This window comes from Malaclemys terrapin, chromosome 2, assembly GCF_027887155.1.
Source record: "Malaclemys terrapin pileata isolate rMalTer1 chromosome 2, rMalTer1.hap1, whole genome shotgun sequence".
Taxonomy (NCBI): Eukaryota; Metazoa; Chordata; order Testudines; family Emydidae; genus Malaclemys; species Malaclemys terrapin.
Genome location: NC_071506.1, coordinates 25736304 through 25757113, shown reverse-complemented (window position 1 = coordinate 25757113; position 20810 = coordinate 25736304). Strand labels below are relative to the sequence as shown.

The 20810-nt window shown below is 42.6% G+C and overlaps 1 protein-coding gene across 1 annotated transcript in view; it reads right to left on the bottom strand.

Annotated features, from left to right (window-relative positions):
• Window positions 1-20810, bottom strand: part of EXT1 (exostosin glycosyltransferase 1) — a 255642-nt gene that overhangs the window by 11598 nt on the left and 223234 nt on the right. Inside the window, exons 4-8 of the mRNA XM_054018406.1 lie at window positions 14031-14150; window positions 10078-10210; window positions 8009-8127; window positions 7184-7279; window positions 3638-3727 (exon numbers count right to left, since the gene is read on the bottom strand). Coding sequence (XP_053874381.1) covers window positions 3638-3727; window positions 7184-7279; window positions 8009-8127; window positions 10078-10210; window positions 14031-14150 — 558 coding nt within the window. The remainder of the gene's footprint in view (window positions 1-3637; window positions 3728-7183; window positions 7280-8008; window positions 8128-10077; window positions 10211-14030; window positions 14151-20810) is intronic.

Sequence of the window (20810 nt, the reverse complement as noted above, 5' to 3'; positions counted from 1 at the left end):
ACGCCGCTGCAGGGCAGAAGCCCCGAGTTCCCCCAAACAATCTGGTAGGCCGAGACTGGAGAGGGCATGGAGGGCTTCAAGAGCTGCACTTTAACTGTAAAAGAGCCGCATGCAGCTCATTAGCCACAGCTTGGCCACCCTGTTCTACGCCATTGCATATCCCCTCATCTGCACCTTTAAGCATCTCAACTATACTCTGTGGACGAATTCAATGTTATTAACCCGAAGCATTTTAAAATCATACGTCGGGTCCTCCAAAAACAATGAGATTCGCTCAAAAATCATGGTTTTTTTTTTAAATAATAAATATGGGGGTCTATCTATTTTCCTTCTGGTTTTTCTGCTTTTAGGATACACTTGGGTCATGTTTTTAAGTTTTTCTTTGCAGCCACGACGGGCAAAAACTTACTAAAAATAGATGAGATTCTCATGTCGTTAACATGACTCCAGGAACTGGGGCTTTGTGAAAAATACTTTATCAGCAGCCTCATGATAAAATTGTGAGAGCTGGCAACACTGCTAATTTCTCTTTAACATTCCAGCCGCTGAGCACAAAAAAAAAAAAAAAAAAAAAAAAAATGGGTTGCAGGAGGTCAGGAAGCCCACCAAGAAGAAGAAGGGGAGCAAAAGCCAACTATAAATACCCAGGCCAAAATCATGCAAACCTACTGAGAGCTGCACCTCAGTTCCACACTAAAACCATTAATCCGCACTGAGGCCTGAAGGTCAACCTAGACTCAGACAAAACTTTGCTCAAAAAACCTCTCAATGAACCTTTCAGCAAACATGACCAGAGTTTCAGGTTTGTGGTGTTAAGGAGTCACACATATTTCAGCATTAATACAGTAACACTTCTGTTAGAACAGTTACATTTCCTTGTAATTATTGCCAGAGCTTTTTCATTTACAAATTAGTGAGTGAAAGAGAAGAGACACAAACATATTGGAACATGCAGTTAGAGGCATATTCTATTCTTTCATGTTATTTGAAGGAACTTGAACCAAATGGAAAGCCAATGCAGCTAAAGTTGTTAATTCTTGTGATAATGATTTGGATGAGATCTGAACTAACACATCAAAGTACTAAAGTTGATCTGAAGGACCTTTCCTGTAAAACCTGACATCTGTTTTCTTTAGATGAGTTTGAGAATCTCAGGTTAAGAAAAATAAGAATAAACCATCTATATCTACAAATCCCTACTACTACTAATAACCCAGCTGATGTCCTCACTCATGTATTGTTTAAATATCTGTCCTTGTAATGGAAAGAAGCATTAAAACAAGCTGAGCTCCCTAGGAGAAGACGAGCCACAGTTTAGCCCCTTAAAACACTCCTTGTCCTAGATAATTTTAAGCAGCATTACCACTCAGCTGATCAGCAGGAAAAGCAACCAGTCACTTCAATCCCCGTATCATTTCCAACCTACACTGATTTCTAATTGCTTCCCATATAAATATCCCTCCAAGCAGCACTTTTGGGCTGCTACCCGTGGAAATGAAAACAATAGCAATTAGGCTTCATTTCATTATGAATGAAAAACCTTTATTAACACTAGAGCAAAGAGTGGAAAACGTGTCTGGTGAATATTCATTCACACTTGAAATGTCAGCTTGACCGTGCTTGTGAATTTTTTGTTTGCTTTCCCTAGGATGAACGCTTGGGAAAAGTGGATTTTAAGTACAAATGTTAGCTGAAAGGGAATTCTGAACTCAACAATTCAACTACGTTTGAAATGCAGTTTAGATTTATTTACATAAGCCACCCAATCAGGGAACAGAAGCAATATCAAGGCCCCGATCCTGAAAAGAAAACCATGCAGTAAACTCCTGCCCCCACGTGCAGTCCCATTGAAGTGAATGGGGCTCTACCTAGGCTCAGTGGCCTACCCACATATTTCCCATTGCAGGACAGGGGCCCAACTGACGTATGACGCTAACACACACAGACACACACATTATTTTGAATACACCTCTACCCCGATATAACACGACCCGATATAACACGAATTAGGATATAACGCGGTAAAGCAGTGCTCCGGGGGGCGGGGCTGCGCACTCTGGCGGATCAAAGCAAGTTTGATATAACGCGGTTTCACCTATAACGCGGTAAGATTTTTTGGCTCCTGAGGACAGCGTTATATCGAGGTAGAGGTGTATTTGCAGCAAATTATTCAGAGCAGTGAAAATGCTGCAAAGAAATTAACAAATCGTTTCACAAAACAAGCAAACATTAAAATTCTGCCACATCTTTAACATAAAAAGGGGCCAAACTCAGTGAAAAACTGTTGCACATTATTTGCCTTGCGTAACCCAAAAAGGGTGCAATGACTAGGATTACAACCACTAAAACGGGTGTGTGGTGGAGGGTAGTGACGGGAATAACAAAGTGGGCTGCTGGAGTACCTTGAAGGAGACTCTGTGTAAAATCCTGGCCCCAAACAAAATCAGAGTTTTGCCATTGACTTCAAAAGGGCTAGGATTTCACCTTGTCTTGAGTAACAATCTTGAGCCGCGGGCCAGTGCAAGGAGTCTTCCTTGGAGAACGCTGGACTTTGTCCATGTTATCTCACAGAGGCGGTGTTCTTCCCATTCTGGCAGGAATGGCCCAGGTGTGGCCTGAGGGCCAATGCTGCCCTCTTCTACAATACAGAGTGCAGCACATGGGGACTACAGTGGACCTCCCCATGGATCAGCTGCATGCTGGGACTAGTAGTTCCACACTGGCAAGGTGACTCTCTGAGGTAAATTATGTGTAGTCTGAGGGCTTATAGCAAGCTGCCAATGCAGCACTCAGTCTGGCAAAACTTGGGCATCCCTGCCTTAACGTAAGCCGTAATGGCATCATCTAAAGGGCTACAACTACTGACAATAGTAAGAGCAGCACTGTGAGGGAAAGTGGGGAGAAAGAAATGGTTCTGGATGTGATGAAGGAGGGGGAAAAGAAAAGAAGACTGAAAAGAAAATTAAGTCTCCAAGCTTTTCAATAGCCACCATTAATAATGTATTTCCGATACATTGTACTTCTATATAAACAGTCATTAGTCTCCTCTGTGGTTTTCAGGACAAGCTTCCAGAAATCAATACTCATCCCAGTTGTAAAAATTGGTTTTCTACAAAAACTTTCCTTTCTCTGCTTTTTTTTTTTTTTAGTGCAATCTTGCTCCGGGCACAAATGCCGGAATGTCTCAACCATTATGTATCTCCAGCTCTACGGTACAGTGATACAGTTAGCGCATGTGTGTAGGAGAAAAATCAAAACACTTGTAGGCAGAAACACTGTCTTTGAAGCAGAAATAATGTCCCACCGTTGAAGCTAATGTGTAGGAAAGGGAGGAACCACGATCGGCACAGTGGAAATATAATGCTAAAACAGACTGCTGTTAGCTGTCCACACCTGCCTATGTTACTAAAATGATAAAGAAGGGAAGAACCACATGCTAACGATGCCAATTAACCATGAAAAAATCCTCTCCTGCTGGCAGGTGGCGGCAAGATTTTTGAGACAAATGCAATACGTTAAACCTGGGGTGTGAGCAGGAAATATTATAAGACACACACGCTCTGGCAAACAGGTCGTAAGAAGAAGGGTGGGCACCAGGCTGGAAAAGCCGCAGAGATTTCAAGAGGATGGGTCTTACCTCGGTGGTTGAAAGCACGGTGTCCTCGTCAAGGCTTAGCACAGCATCTGTGACTATGTTGTCATAAGGTAGGAAGCGACTGCTCATAACCTGTGGGTTTCAAAAAGAGAGGGGAGGGGGAAATCACTTGAGACACTCATTTCCAAGAGAAGGGGAAAATAACCCTTCTGCATATTCTATTTTACTCTTCATTCTTATTTCATCCGTAGCACATCGTACATCTTTATCTGATAGGAAGGATTTCTCAGCTCAAGGGTGAAAGGCTGTCATTTTCCATCAGCCCAGCAGTCAGCTTATACCTTGTACCTGAGGAATTAATTTCTGAGCAGATCTGTCTCTCTTGAGCAGGCTGCCTTCCTCCAAAACCCAAACTGTAACTGCATCTGCTGAGAATTAGACAGATGTAGGGTTCTTCATGGCTGACACCTGTCTGGCAGTTAGAGTTGTTCCTCACCTCCCCCTCTGCCACCGCCACCCCCCACCCCACTGTGTGAGAGTAATATAAAATTAAGTGCTCAGAGAGACCTTGCACCTTTGACAGGGCCATTCTGTTGGCAAGCTAATGACCCCAATTTGCATCCCAGGCCTTGTCTACACACGCAAGTTGTACTGATTTAACTGTATAGTTATAGTATAGTTGAAATGGTACGGCCCTCCATGTGTGGACGCAATTAAAATGGTATAAAAGTGTTTATACAGGTATAGCTATTCCTGTATGGGAAGGAGAGAATAAGCTATAGAGGTAACAAGGCATTTTTATACAGGTATAACTGCATCCACAGAAGGCATTATACTGGTATAAAATTGGTGTGTAGACCACGTTTTTTATGCTAACCTGGGATATGTCTCAGTGTAATGGGAACTAGATGCGAGATGGGGGGAAAAAGAAGATGACAATAAAAAAGGGGAATCTATTTAGGTAATTTTTGGTCTGCATTACCAATGGGATCGAAGCTTTTTTTGAGTACTGAAAAATGGATATAAGAACACTACACACGCATTCTTTCCCCCCGCCCCCTCCTTTTCCAGCCTGTAGGAACAATTGCTTGATTAGTTTATAGAGTGTGTGTGTGTGTGTGTGTGTGTGTGTAAGAGAGAGAGAGAGTATTGTATGTGCCTAACTCTAACAGATACCCGTGGGGCCTATCTCTTTATTATACTTTGGCAACACTTGTACAGCTTGTCATGCCAATAAAGCATTATTGAATCGCACTGTGTGTGAAGAAATCATTGAATGAAAACTAAGATGAAAAGATGAGTTTTGCAATTAGCTCTGAAAACACATAGTGAGCTCATGTGGAAGTGAGTTCCACAGTCCTGGGCTAGTTCCTGTGAAAGCTCGGTCTTCTACACAACTGTCATTGTTCTGGTGGAACTTAGCTGTCATGTGAGGTCATGACTGTGGAGGAAGGGACTGTCTGGTAGGTAGCCATAGTTATTCCTGTGGAGGGATACCGATAACAGAACGGAGTTCAAACTTGGCTCTGTGTTCAATGGGAAACCAGTACAGAAAGTAAGAGATAAGATTGGTTTCCATAGAGGATTTCTAATTGGCACTAATATATGAAGAAAAATAATTCAGTGAGGAGGGGGGAAAATAATCCCATGCAATTAAACACTTACACTGTTCTTATAGTGAAAGAATAGAAGTAGAAGTCAGGAAATCAGAGTTCTGTTCCTGCCTCCTTTACACACCTACTATGTGAGCATGGGCTAGCCATTAATTTTTATCTGTAGCCAAGTTGTGCCAGTTGTAAAATGGGTGCAATAATGTGTCTCTGGCCTGGTCCCCACTAAGCCCCCACTTCGGACTAAGGTACGCAAATTCAGCTACGTTAATAACGTAGCTGAATTCGAAGTACCTTAGTCCGAACTTACCGCGGGTCCAGACGCAGCAGGAAGGCTCCCCCGTCGATGCCGCGTACTCCTCTCGGCGAGCTGGAGTACCGGCGTCGACGGCGAGCACTTCCGGGATCGATCTGGGATAGATTTATCGCGTCTTAACCAGATGCGATAAATCGATCCCAGAACATCGATTGCCTGCTGCCGGACCCTCCGGTAAGTGAAGACGTACCCTCTGTTTCACAGTAGTGTTATGAGGCTTGAAGTGTTTTGGGATCCTTGGATGGAAGGCCCTAGAGAAATGCCAACTATGAAAAGTAAGTCCTTTGTTAGATCTTTGGAGTACACTGAGCAGCTCAGCAAGACTTGTGAAAACAAACAGCTTTTCTGTTTCAAAAGCCATTTGGTACGTGATGTGATATTAGAAAGGAGAGACTGTCCACCATAAACACTCCTTTGGGAACTTGGGAGATAGGTTTGTAAATTAAACAGCTTCTTCATATACTTAGAATTGGCCCAGGTAGTCTCCCCATACCCCGCCTCCCAGTCCCAGGCAATTCACAAAGTATGAAAATAGAGGGGAAAAAAGCCCATAATGTTCGCAATGCTTAAAAATCCTCAAGCAGCAGCAGCAGCCTCTCTTAGCCATGCAGCAATTCTCTTGACCCTGTTTACATGTCCAGTGACTAATGCAGAACTATTAGCTGTCAGCTTAGCGGTGCCCTGACTTTCCTCTTGTTAAGCCTACTGGGGAAAAGAGCGAAGACAAGGTGTAAAAATTCACAATAGGATTTTACAGCCAAAGCAGCTAAAACATCACACTGTGAATTCAGGGGGAGAGAAAGATGATAAAAATCACAGACTGGCCCAACTCAGATGCCTCAGCTCTGACTTCCAGCATTGGCATTAGAGAGAGATGATGAAGAATGGGCCTGATTCTCTACTCCATGCCAATGCACTGGGTCTATCATTGGCACGAGTGCAAAGCAGGCAAAAAATGCCACTATTCTCACTTGGTAGCATTTTACCCCCACTTTGCACTTGAGCCAATGACTACGCACAGGGGAGGGCAACAGCGTACCTGGCCCAATGGCAGAATTTTTTCTCTCCCCCTTTGCTGTCTTCTCTTGACCAGTCAACTGTGTTTGGATCCCACTGGGTTCCCAGGCTGTACATATCTCCCCACCCTCTCCTTGTGAGCACCTTAATGTCCTTGCTGACAGCTATACAAGCAATAAAAGCAGCTCTTTCTCACAAGCCGGTGGAGAACACACTTGCCAATTTCGCTGGAAGCCTAATTTCCAAATCTGAACACAGATGAAGAGTCCTCAAATCCTGCATCAGAACACTCAGACTAGCATTTGGGTGCATTATTAATTTAATGCTCCTGCCTGCTCACCGGCATGCAAGATTAGCACCTCCTCTCTAGGTGGCCACAACTGAAAATTGAGTCCTTATGCCACTCTCAGACTCGCAGTATTGATTGCCCCCTTGATCAATAGCTGACATGTGATGAAAGGACAAACTTCATACACTGAACCTTCATTAGAACAATGAGTCTTCAATCACATTGGTACAAAAGGCAGAGGTAAAAGAAGGGGCATCGTCCACCTGGTCACCTCAAACATTTGCCAGCTGGAGAAGTAAGTACCCAGTTCCACTGCACCATACTTGCAATCTTTGACCGTTTTTCTCTCCGCCTACCTTGCTCTCCCCTTCGATGACTATGACAGGCACAGGAGTGGCAGGCCAGCGGTGTTTGGCTGGGAGGGGTTTATCACAATTCCATAAAACAATGATCTGAAAGGAAGATTGACCTTCGGTGTTAGACACACATGGGTACATTTACGTCTGTGGAGTTCAAGCCTGGAGGACCCTGAGCACCAAATGGATTCAGTTTAGGAGTTTCAAAAAAGGCGACACGATCAAATTAATATCCAGTTGGCATAAAAATAACATCCCCCAGCTACTCACCCACCCTGACAATAAATTCTACATCCCCTAAGTCAAATACCATCTGAACAGAAAACCAGAGAGTCTCTAGCCTTACTCAGGAGGGTGTCACTGGTTTATTTGGGCACTTGATAAAGTCTAAAGCACTCATGGACTCTTCAAAGTAGAGGGCAGTCCTACTGCCTTCTTGAGATAGTATCACCAGGCAGTGAGAAATCCAAATGCTGCTGAGATAAAGGGAGGTAAGGCAGTCAATAGACCTATTGACCCTTTTGTTATTTATATCATACATATGCCCTACTTGTAAAGCACAGCTGTTATTTTACCTCTCTTCCCAAAATAAATCAGAGTTGTGATCATCTGTTTTCCACTTTTATTAAAGTTCAGAGTTTTTATTCCCCACACATGCTGGTTAAGGTTTCTGATTATAGCGATCTCAGAGACAATGAGGATCGAAGTTTAAAACAGGGAATTGGAAACGAGAAGGAGGAGTGACAAGACCTGAAGTCAGTGGGGTTTTTGTTTCTGTGATGGCTTTGGCTCAAAAATGATTGACAGTCAAACAGCAGGGCTCACCTGTGCACAGTACTGGGACTTGGCTACAGCAACCAGGAGTTTCAGCACAGGCTGAGATTGGGATACCAAGGGAGTTACTGCATGGATAACGGCAGTGAACTTGGAGGGGGGTTTGAGACCTGAAATGAAAAATGGATGCAAGTTGAATATAGACCAAGTTGCCTTGTGTAGTATAAATCAAAGAAGTCAGAGATGGAAAAAGACCATTTAAGAACAAAGGAAATGCCATGTTGGATCAGACTCTCTCATCCAGTATCCTGTCACTACAGTACCAGGTGCTCCAGAAGAGAGTGCACTCCCCAGCTCTCTGAATGCTCTGTCCATATTACAACCTCTGCTTTAAGGTCGTTTCCTCTGATTCCCTCCTGGATGTCCTGCAATCTGGGTTTCTCCCCTTTTGCGCCATAGAAACTACCCTTGCCAAGTTCATCAGTTAAGTTCTCCTGGCCAAGTCTAAGGGCTTCTTCCCTCATCTTCATGCTTCCTGATTTCTCTGTTGCCACTGATACGACTAATCACCCCCTCCCCCTTGGACTTCCTGATAGATGCTGGCTTCTTGGTGCTCTCTTCCTGCCTCTCCAATAGTTCCGTCAACATCTCCAATGGTACTTCTTTCTCCCCTCTGTTTCAGCATCCCTCAGAGTCACGTCCTTTGTCCTCTCCTTTTTCCTCTACATCCTACCCAAGGGCGACTTCATCCACACACAAAGCTTCAACGATCATCTCTGAGTTGATGACTAACTATTCTGCCTGCCCGTTGAGGAACAATCCCCCTCCATCCATACTTGAGAGTCTGCAAGTTTCAGTGAGATATGATTCCAGTCATCCTTCCACCAGCTCATATACTGGTGGCATATGGTAGATCCTATCTGCTTCTTCCCTTCACTACTACTGCAAATACCATTCTCCTTTCACCTCACCCCGGCCCACAACCTTGGTGGCACGGTCATTTTTCTCCTCCCTAACTGGAAGTGTTGTTGAATCCTTTTAGTTCTTCTTCCACAACAACTCAACATCCAGATTTTCCTTTTACAATGTAACAGTGGTTCTTTGAGCAGCGTGTCAGACCTATGCTGCTGGCACCAGAGTTGGAACCCTGGTAAGCAGTGACTGTTGAGGCTGCAGGCATGTTCCCTTGCAGAATTCAACATTCAGTCTTTGCCTAAAGGAGCCAGGGATTAAACTCTTCTCAGTTCCTGCCACTCAATCAGAACCCATACAAAGACTCTGAAGAAGTGAGGCTGGAGGGTGGGGAGGGTGGATCTATACTGACTATCAACTCAGAGAATTATTTGCGAATAACTTCTGTTGTCTCTGAGTATTGTCAAACAGAGCTAAGCAACGAATGCAAACCAGTGTTGCCATGAAGTTGCCAGCTACTGATCTGCAACATAATGATAACCAGAAAATGCTGGGAGGGCATGGATTTGTTACAATATTCTCTGTAGGCGGCAGCTATTAGAGGGGTAACATGATATCCTGTACTTATGCAGGTCAGTCAATGACATTCCATCCAGCAGGGGGCAGAGTTTTGGGGCAGTGGTTCTTATCCAGGGGTAGGTGTACCTCCTGGGGTACGCAGAGGTCTTCCAGGGGGTAATCAACTCATCTAGATATTTGCCTAGTTTTACAACAGGCCATGTAAAAAGCACTAGTGAAGTCAGTACAAACTAAAATTTCACAGACAATGACTTGTTTAGACTGCTGTATGTACTATACACTGAAAGGTAAGTACAATATTTATAGTCCAATTGATTTATTTTATAGGTATATGGTAAAATGATAAAGTAAACAATTTTTCAGGAATAGGGGCTGTGATGCTTAAAAATCAGACATAAAAATAGAAAAGTAAGTAGTTTTTAAGTGAGGTGAAACTTGGGGTACGCAAGACAAATTAGACTCCTGAAAGGGGTACAGTAGTCTGGAAAGGTTGAAAGCCACTGTTTTGGAGGACAAGATAAACAAGAATGCCATTAGATAGATATTTCTGGTGAGCCATTTACAACACACCATCCAGAAATCAACAATACCCCAATATGTGTGAGGTCCAGAAGCAAGGATTCACTCACCTAGATTAGCATAGTAGTAAGGAAAATCTCCCAGATATGAGGAATATTGTGGCAATACGAATAACCCTCCAGGATGTTTGTTCCATATTAAACTGTTACGTGATATGTGCTTAAATATTCTGTCCTGAATAATCTGGAAAATAAGAAAGGTAGTGATTTGTAAATAAATTGTAATGGCCATCGGTAGAATCTTCAGCAACTCTTGCAGACTGCAATCACTACACATTTTGTAAAAAGCAGCGAGACACAAATTACTTGGCATTCCTGTTTAATCTCTTTTAAAGACGACACCGAACCTATACACTTGCACACATTCTTGGCAGTTTGAGGCCTTGGATAACATTATTCAAACTATCTCATTAGTCTCTGCGGACATAGGGATCTTGCAATTCATTAGATTCTGCATTTAAAGTGAAATATTTTTCCATCTAAAATCACTTGTCAGTTGCAGGCCTGATTAGTTCATTCTAGAGTTTACCATCCATGACTTGCATAAAATAATTAGTCAAGAATGGAATTACAAAAGATGAGTGTTATTTTGAGATAAGGAAAACTTTAAATACACAAAGACAGACTTCCAAGCCAAACAGGCTGGGTTGATATTTTCCCCTTTATTTTATAATTGAGTTATTATGTGACAAAGTGACTAATTACATCAGATCCCATACATATTTTACAGATAACTGTCCACCACAGGCGTGGTTCCAGAAGTTCCCATTTCATCCAACATGGAAAGAAATTTGGGCAACTACTAGAGCAAGCTTTTTGGAGCAGGGAAAAGATGTGTATCTTTGTAAGGGCCATTAGATGATCTAGTCTCACTTACTGTGTAACACAGTCCATAGAATAACATTAACAGTGCTATATGTTTGCGATGATAAAACTAATTCTATATACTCAAGGTGTACGCACACAAAATTTGAAAGCAAAGACCACATGTGTAGGAAGAGCTACTGATTGAGTTAGTTGTAGAGGTAAGGAGTCTCCAAGGGCATGAGGGTAATGTGACATTAGGGTGATATAGCAGGCGAATGAAGGCTGTCCCAAATGGTCATTTCCTAAAATTTGTGATTACATGGGAAATGCACAGGAACAATCTTAACGTCAAGCTAGCAGCATTTTCCATATGAGAATAGTGGACTCAAGACTGTGTCAGAGTTAGTTATGTTACACTATCAAGTGCATCTCTAGATATTTCTATTAATAGATGTAAAGTTACATGCTTCAGCCATGGGTGTTTTGTGTGGGAAGGTGGGGGAAGGGTAGTGACTGTCTTGTCCCCTCCTTTAATTTATGCCACTGAATGTAACAAGAAACTAGAAAATGAAGAGAGAAACTAAAAAATGTGTATCTTCTACCATCTGATGAAGAACTAGATGGAACTAGCTCCTTTGCCCCCCCCCCCCCCCCCCCCCGCTCTCCCCTCCCGGTTTTCTCAGAACTGATGCATAAACAGATAAGTAGTAGTCTGCAGCTTTAGATGATGAGTAGGTTTTCATAGACTGTACAATTTTCCACTGCTCTGGTAGCCGACAACGCTTCAGGGGAAACACACGGCTCACATTTGATGATCTTTCAATGTACACAGAGCAAAAAATAGTTTCATCTTGAAATAAACTTCTGATGTCATGCAACATATGCAACCTTTATTGCACGTGAGGCATACAAATCTCACTGATACTGTTACTCAGTAGGCTAGGAAGCCAACCTGTGGAATATATCACATTTAACAGATGGCAGATTCATTTATGGCACTTCTGGCCAATATAAGAATCCTTGCAGCCTATAAGAATGGCATGGAGAAAAGAAAACTCGAAGGAAAGGAAATAGAAAAGGATGAAAGGAATCCATGAAGAGCTAATCAATTAAAATACAAAAAGCATATGGTAATTTGCTAAATGTATTGCAGAGATTTCTAAATACCGGCACCAGCTTTAGAGGCTCTCTGGTGATTATGGAACACAGGCAGTTTTATAGCGAGGAGGTTAGGCACCCCGGCTGGATTTGTCCTGTCTACATAGAATATGTTGCTGGCACAATATTTCAGCCCCCACCTCCCCAAAATATTCTGTCGTATACAGGTTCTTGTATTGACCTCATCGCTGTAGCGTCCGAGTGCCTTCCAGTAGTGCACTAAACGTCTGTCACATGTGGTTCATTCTCTCTCATTTCTCCTGTTCCCAGGGGAGAACTGTGTAAGCTGTGTAAGGTTGGTTTCTGTTTCTTAAATTTCTACACTGCTCTGTGTTGCAATTGGAGAAGGGAGGTTGAAGAAGTGCACCTTGCACTTGGAGCAGAAGATGAGGAGTTTTGCGATAGTCCTCCCCCGACCCTCCACGGTGTCAGCCTGGCCCCCAGAGAAAGCGGTCATCTGCACAGCCAAGCTTTGCCCTCAAGGCACAAAGGTCCACGGCACTCCAGAGCCATGCAGTTATTCACCAAGGGTTTTGGTGACGATACGCAGGGCGGAGGCCATTGAACATCCTGAAGATAAGGCCTTCAAGACTTTGAACTTGAGTTGATATTCGACAGGATGCCAGTGTACAGAGCAGGGGACAGGTCTGATGTGCTCATGGTAGCCTGTGTTGCTGAGGAGACATGCTGCAGCATTCTATACCCTTTGAAATTTCCTAAGGGCTGATGGCTTCATGCCCAGGCATATTGCATTGCTGTAGTCCAGACAGGAGGTGACTAAATGATATGTAGGATCATCAAGATATTGCAGTACTACGGCATTATAGTTAGAAATTGAAAGTAACTACCAGAATAAATCCATTCCCTCTCCAACTACACGATTTACTCCCCCACATCAAATTTTAAACAGAGGGTGCATCTGATCTTACCAACTTCTGACACCTAAATAAAAAACAAACCTTTTATTTTCTCTCTTTCTGAAAGGAAACAATTCAGGCTTTTTTAGGGATTGTTGGACTCTGGAATGAACACCTGAGCATGCATGTTATTTTCCACTGAACAGAATTATTGTTAATTTGCCTTCTCTACATAGAAGTGGTTCTGTGAGATTGCTTATCCTAGATTAAAAAAATCAAAGGTCCGATATGCCCAACTTGGTTTCATTAACTTAAAACCTTGCAGCTCCTTCCTTGTTCTATTCTCAGTCTTCCTTGCTACTAAGCTCAAGCTTCTTAGCTGGTAGCTTTTTAAATCCTAGCTACAGGTGTTACTAACCATCCCCTAGTCAACTGACAACTATGGCCACATTACTGAAGATGTTTCAATTCAGCCCTGAAGTTGCACTTGAGGGACTTGGGGACAGATTCTGTAAATGAAACAAAGGGAGCTGGGGATACCCCAATTGCAGGAGTAATCGCAGTGAGTACAGAACCAGTGTATACCTCCTTCTCCACAACCCTTGCTGGGGTAAAGAGGAAGAACGGCTGGAATACAATGGGCTCTGGCTGTCCACAGCTGGACTGCTATGCATAATTTGGGCTTTCTTCTGTATGTCACCTTCTATCTTCCCTTGGAAATGCACACATTTGATAAGTCTCAGGTGACTTACAAGCAGCCACTTCCAGAACAAGAGACCTGTGAAAGGGCATCAAAACGTTGAGGGGGAATAGGAGAAAGGGGGCTTTTAAATTATATTTTTTCCAAAATGAGTTCTAGTAAGGTCCTTTAAAGGATCACATTCACTATGAATGATAGGAATACTGATTCATCAGCCTTGAGAAACTGTGATGGCACAAGACAACTTTTTCATGTGTCGGATGGCTCCTATTTGTCACCATGTCAGTTTTCTTATGTGGATTCCAATAATGAAGAAAATATTTCCTTAGGGGAGAAAAGTTATCAAGCTGCTGAAGGTTTTTCAGGTGACCAATCACATGTCATGAAAGCCAAGGTCACACATACAACAGCTCAGCATGGAGAGTGGCAGACATATTAAGGAACATCTCTGCTCTGACTAATATCTGAGAATTGTTACTCACCTCTAGTGTGGTCAATACAATCTTCTCAACTGAAGAAAAATAAGCCTCCCACAAGAACTGTGTCTGCTGTCTAAGTGCTAGGATTTTATCCTGATGGATAGACCTGATTGTAGAAGGAATCTGTAATACAAGGTGCACTACAATCAGATGGTGTGTAAAACAATATAACCTGATCAAATTAATACATGCTTGAGAATCCCAAACTAGCATTCTCTGCTCCTACCCAGCAACACAGATTCAGGGTCAGCCAGTACCCCCACCCGACACAGATATGTGAATTAGCAGCTAAAGAACAGCGACTGGAAAATGAATGAGCGGCACCTTTTGTGACCTTTGGTATTTGAGCCTATTGGCCAACCTTAGGATTTACTAGCAAGTCTCCATTTTTTTAAGAAAGTTGTTTCTATGGTAGCAAATGCTACTTTTTCCACTTCTGGAGCGGTGGAAAGTCACAGTGAGGAACTTTTCAGTAAATCCCTTGCGCACACAGCTTTTTGCAAACCACCAATTTAAAATACTAGTAGCTGCGGGTATTTAGAGTCCAACAATGCTCTCCATTCTGAAAGTATATTAAAGGGATCTGCGATTGCAGTCACTACAACGTGGCAACACAAATTCCCTGAAGAAACCATCACAGCATCTGCAGCAAAGCCACCCCTTTGTAGAATAACGGGGAGAGAAGAAAACATCTGCTATTTACAAGGAAAAAATAATGATATTTTTCATTGGACACATTGTGCAGCTTTAATTCTGGTAGAGCTTTCCTTATAAATGAAAAAATAAATCCTACCATCCCTCTTCCTGATAGAGAATTATCCTGCAAACCAGATCAGAAGGAGGGGGTGTGTGAACCCACATTCCCCACACACTTTGGAGAGAGTCCAACATCTGTACAGACTAGTATTTAGCTTCTTTAAAGCCTGATTCTCATTTGCACTAAGAGTGTGTCTACTCAGGGAAAAGGCCTGGACTAGCTAGTGCAGAACCACCAAAAGGGAATAGCTACTCCATATTAGCACCCCATGTGTACACTTATTCTGCCTTGAGTTCCTTTGTGCAGTTTAGGTTTGTCCCCTCTGGAAGCAGATTAACCTAAATGGCAAAAAGTGGGGAGTTAGTGGGAAATAGCTATTGCCCTTTGAATTCACACCCTGGCTATTTTATACTAATTTTCCCATTAATTCTCCATGTAGACAAGCTCTAAGGTCTCCGTACTCACTGCTCTGGCCGTGTAAGAGGCCATTGGAGTGGTTGTAACTGTAATTTATTCCTCCTTCAAGATCTCTTTACACTGTCAGAGTGGTGTTAGTGGCCTAAGTGTAAATGAGAATCAGGCCCCTTCAGTGTAGTGTGAGTGTGTTCACTTCTTGTAGAAATGGGGAGTTATTTTGCTTTGGTACCTACTTCTAATTATTTCAAGTCAGGCCACCTCATTCTCCTTCTCTTATTTCTCACAAGCCTGTCAGATATTTACTTCCAGGGCTAATTACACACAAGCACCAAAGTTTGCACTATTATAAGATAGCATTATCATCATCGTCCATCTAGTTATTAGATTAACCTAAACACCCACACCCCTAATACACACACCCCTCTCTCTCTCTCTTTCTCACACACACACACACACACTCTCCATGTAAAATATCCCCGATCAGAATACAATTATTCTTCATATAATGTTCTGAAAGACTTGTGGTGGCAAAGATTATTGTGCAGTTTCATACACATCTGCAGGAAACTGAACAGGATTCAAAGTTTTAAGGTTTGATATGTAAAGAGATTCAGGAGGGTTATGTAGATGTTATACAATTATTATTCTGTCTCATTTGCATTCAGGTAGTGTCCACAATTCCCAAACAGGGTCATGGCTCCACATTGTTAGGTGCTATACAAATGGTAAGAGACAATTTCTGCCCCAAAGATCTTGTAATCTAAGGGTTTGTCTACACTGTAATTGGGGGGGTGTGTGTGTGTGATTGTGGCATGTGCAGACACACCCATGCTAGCTTTAATCTAGGCAACTCACATCCTGATAGCAGTGAAGCCCTGGCAGCACAAATTTCAGCACAAGCAAGCCACCCCAATAGTTTCCCAGGGCTCCAGGCTGGCTTGTAAAGCTTGCACTGAAGTTTGTGCTGTTGCAGCTTCACTGCCATAGGTACCCACGTTAGGTAGATTAAAGCTAGCTCAGGTATGTCTACACGCGCTGCAATCACAGTCCCACTTCCACTGCAGTTCAGACATACCCTCAGACCTTGAATTGGGGTTTAAAAGGACAAGGAACCAAGGGAGTGGGATATCATATAGAAGCAAAACAGTCAGGGTGATAAGAGGCCCGTGGCATATTAGTCTTTTGCTTGATCCTTCCTGTAAAAGAAGCAACACAGGAAGGGTGGAGCACAGGGAAGCAGTTAAAATATATACAGGCAGACCTCGACTTTATGACGCTTCTACATTGACATCCTGATTTGACTTACGACTATAGGTTTCGAGTTTACGACACTTGGTCCCGCAATAGAGTAGACTGCGGTTCCGAGTTCCGACTTACGACGTAATTGTAAGGAACCAATTGTGTCGTAAGTCGGAGGGCTGCCTGTATACAAATGAGGCATCTTACTATTTGAGTTTATACCACTGTACTACAAAATTCAGTCCTCTGATATGGATTATAAAGTGCATTGTTTTCTATTAGGTTCCTGTAAGTATGGGAGTATAGTGATGCATGTTAACAGCACCATTATCAACAGCAATCATATTATTGTGACTGCATTTTAGTACGGCCATGGGGCATTACTTCTAATAGACATAAATGTTTCATGGCACCACGCATGATTTCACAGGGCTAGATCTTGTGATGGACACAAAATGAAATTAACACCCGTCTCCAACTACGGCACGCTCTCTCCTTTGTAATGCGGAAGCAATTCTGACCCTGAAAGTTGAAGAGGTTATTGTTCTACAGAAGACTGTGCTTCATGTATGTGCCCATAAATGTTGTGCCAAGGATAGAGAATTCCTTAGCCTGCCTGTGTGCCTGGCCTGGAAACAGCTGGAAAGCAAAATCAGATCTCCCATTTTAACTGTGTCCGCCTATTATTTATTAATCTATTTGTCCAGAAAGACAGGTTTGGAAAATGACATATTAATACTAATCTGGCAGGATTACACTGGAATTATTAGAACTAGATGACGTCTTAATAAAAGGTCATTTCGGTAATAAAAGGGGAAAAAAGATAACCCTACAAAAATAAATGCAGGAAGACTAAATTAAGACTGGAGCTAAACTAGTGCTATGGTAACAAGAATATGCAAATAAAAACATCCGAGCTGTTCTAAAACAGGAAATGAAAAACTGCAACATAACAAAAACATTTCCCAGAGCAGACATTCAGGCTCTGTGCCAGCACTTTACAAACACTGTTAATAACGGTGCCGTAGCTGTTCAATAAGGAAGCAGCTGTGAAGAGAACGAATGGCATGTTACAGGAAGGCACAAAGATCAGCAAATTATATTTTTTTAAATAATTTTGCTTACAAAAATGTGTTGTCCTTTGAAGCAAAAAATTACCTTCTTTTTATACTTGCAATTAATTCATAATCATAGTTCTCTCTTAAGTAGAGCTTTTGGGGTCAGATTTTTAAAAGTATTTCATCTAGGGAAATAAAAGTTTAAGCGGTTAATGGTTAAGCTCCTCCCAGGGTCCCGTGGCCAGGGTCCCTGCTTCTGCCGCACCTGGGGCTCTGCTGCTGTCCACCATCCCGGCATCCCTGCGCACCCAGCATCTTGGCTGCTGTCCTGTGCCGGGGCTCTGCTGCTGCCTGGCATCCCGGCACACCTGGGGTCATTCCAGGCTGCCAGCCCCACCCAGGCTCGGGGGCAGCAGCTGAGCCCCGTGTAAAATATTTCAGCTGTCATAGCAGAAATAAGGGAGAGAAAACAGAACGGGGAGAGGGGATCAAATCAGTATTTTAGATGTCTGTATACTCATGTGAGAAGTATGGGGAATAAGCAGGAAGAACTCGAAATGCTAGTAAAAAACACAACTATGACAACTTAGGTGAAAGTGATCATGAAATGGTAGCGTTCATGATTCTAAGGAATGGTAGGAGGGAGAATAGCACAATAAAGACAATGGATTTCAAGAAGGCAGGCTTTAGCAAACTCAGGGAGTTGGTAGGGGAAAAACAATTGAAGACAATTGGCAGTTTTTCAAAGAGACATTATTAAGGGCACAAGAGCAAACTATCCCACTGCGTAGGAAAGATAGGAAGTTTGGCAAGAGACCACGCTGGCTTAACCAGGAGATCCTCAATGATCCAAAACTCAAAAAAGAGTTTTAGATCAAAAAAACCTACAAAAAGTGGAAGCTTGGTCAAATTATGAAGGATGAATATAAACAAATAACACAAGTATGTAGGGACAAAATTAGAAAAGCCAAGGCACAAAACAAGATCAAAGTAGCTAGGGACATAAAAGGAAAACATTCTACAAATACATCAGAAGCAAGAGGAAGACCAAGGACAGAGTAGGCCTGTTACTCAATGAGGGGGGAAACACAATAACAGAGAATATGGAAATGGCTTAATGACTTCTTTGTTTTGGTTTTCACCAAGAAGGTTGGTGGAGACTGGACATCTAACAAGTGAATGCCAGTGAAAATGAGGTAGGATCAGAGTCTAAAATAGGGAAAGAACAAGTCAAAAATTACTTAGACAAGTTAGAGGACTTCAAATCACCAGGGCCTGAAGAAATGCATCCTAAAATATTCAAGGAGCTGACTGAGGAGATATCTGAGCCATTCGCAATTGTCTTTGAAAAGTCATGGAAGACAAGAGACATTCCAGAAGACTGGAAAAGGGCAAATATAGTGCCCATCTATAAAAAGGGAAATAAGGACAACCTGGGGAATTACACACCAGTCAGCTTAACTTCTGTACCGAAAAGATAATGGAGCAAATAATTAAGCAATCAATTTGCAAACACCTAGAAGATAATAAGGTGATAAATAATAATCAGCACGGATTTGTCAAGAACAAATCGTGTCAAACCAAGCCGATAGTTTTCTTTGACAGGGTAACAAGCCTTGTGGATAGGGTGGAAGTGGTAGATGTGGTATAGCTTGACTTTAGTAAGGCTTTTGATACTGTCTCCCATGACCATCTCATAAACAAACTAGGGAAATACAACCTAGATGGAGCTACTATCAGGTGGTGCACCTGAATCATAGAATATCAGGGTTGGAAGGGACCTCAGGAGGTCATCTAGTCCAATCCCCTGCTCAAAGCAGGACCAATCCCCAGGCAGATTTTTGCCCCAGATCCCTAAATGGCCCCCTCAAGGATTGAACTCACAACCCTGAGTTTTAGCAGGTCAATGCTCAAACAACTGAGCTATCCCTCTCCCTGTGCATAGCTAGCTGGAAAACTGTTCTCAGAGAGTAGTTATCAGTGGTTCACAGTCATGCTGGAAGGGCATAACAAGTGGGGTCCCGCAGGCATCGGTTCTGGGTCTGGTTCTGTTCAATATCTTCATCAATGATTTAGATAATGGCATAGAGAGTACATTTATAAAGTTTGCAGATGATACCAAGCTGGGAGGGGTTGCAAGTGCTTTGGAGGATAGGATTAAAATTCAAAATGATCTGGACAAACTGGAGAAATGGTCTGAAGTAAATAGGATGAAATTCAGTAGGGACAAATGCAAAGTATTCCACTTAGGAAGGAACAGTCAGTTGCGCACATGCAAAATGGGAAATGACTGCCTAGGAAGGAGTACTGCGGAAAGGGATCCGGGGGTCATAGTGGATCACAAGCTAAATATGAGTCAACAGTGTAACGCTGTTTCAAAAAAAGCAAACATCATTTTGGGTTGTATTAGCAGGAGTATTGCAAGCAAGACATGAGAAATAATTCTTCCGCTCTACTCCGCACTGATTAGGCCTCAACTGGAGTATTGTGTCTAGTTCTGGGTGCCACATTTCAGGAAAGATATGGACAAATTGGAGAAAGTCCAGAGAAGAGCAACAAAAATGATTAAAGGTGACCTATGAGGGAAGACTGAAAAAATTGGGTTTGTTTAGTCTGGAGAAGAGAAGACTGAGAGGGGACATGATAACAGTTTTCAAGTACATAAAAGGTTACAAGGAGGAGGGAGAAAAACTGTTCTTAATCTCTGAGGATAGGACAAGAAGCACTGGAATAAAGTGACCAGGGAGGTTGTGGAATCTCCATCATTGGGGATTTTTAAGAGCAGGTTGGACAAACACCTGTCAGGGATGGTCTAGATAATACTTAGTCCTGCCCTGAGTGCAGGGGACTGGACTAGATGATCTCTCAAGGTCCCTTCCAGTTCTATGATTCTAAAATGTGGGGGTGCTGCACCCCTAGTTCCCCGGGTAGAATTTTAATCGGTTACATGATTACTGTTTTACACATTATTTACATCCCTAATTTAATCAACTAAAGATGCAGAAGAGTGTGTCTAGTGGATTTTTCAAAAGGGATGAGCACCTAGCTCCTATTAATTTCTAGTGCCTCAGTACCTAAATACCTTTAAAATTTGGCACTTCACCCATTTGCCTCAAAATGCTTTAGAAATCACAGAAGAATCATGATGCCCATTTTACTGCAGGGGGAAACTGAGGCACACAGAGAGAAGTGATTTGTCCAAGATCACACAGCAGTTCAATGGCAGAGCCAGAAATCTAGAACCCACATCTCAGTTTAGTGCCCTAGCCAATGGACTACAGCCACAGCTTTGCTCGTCCTTTAATAGGTTCT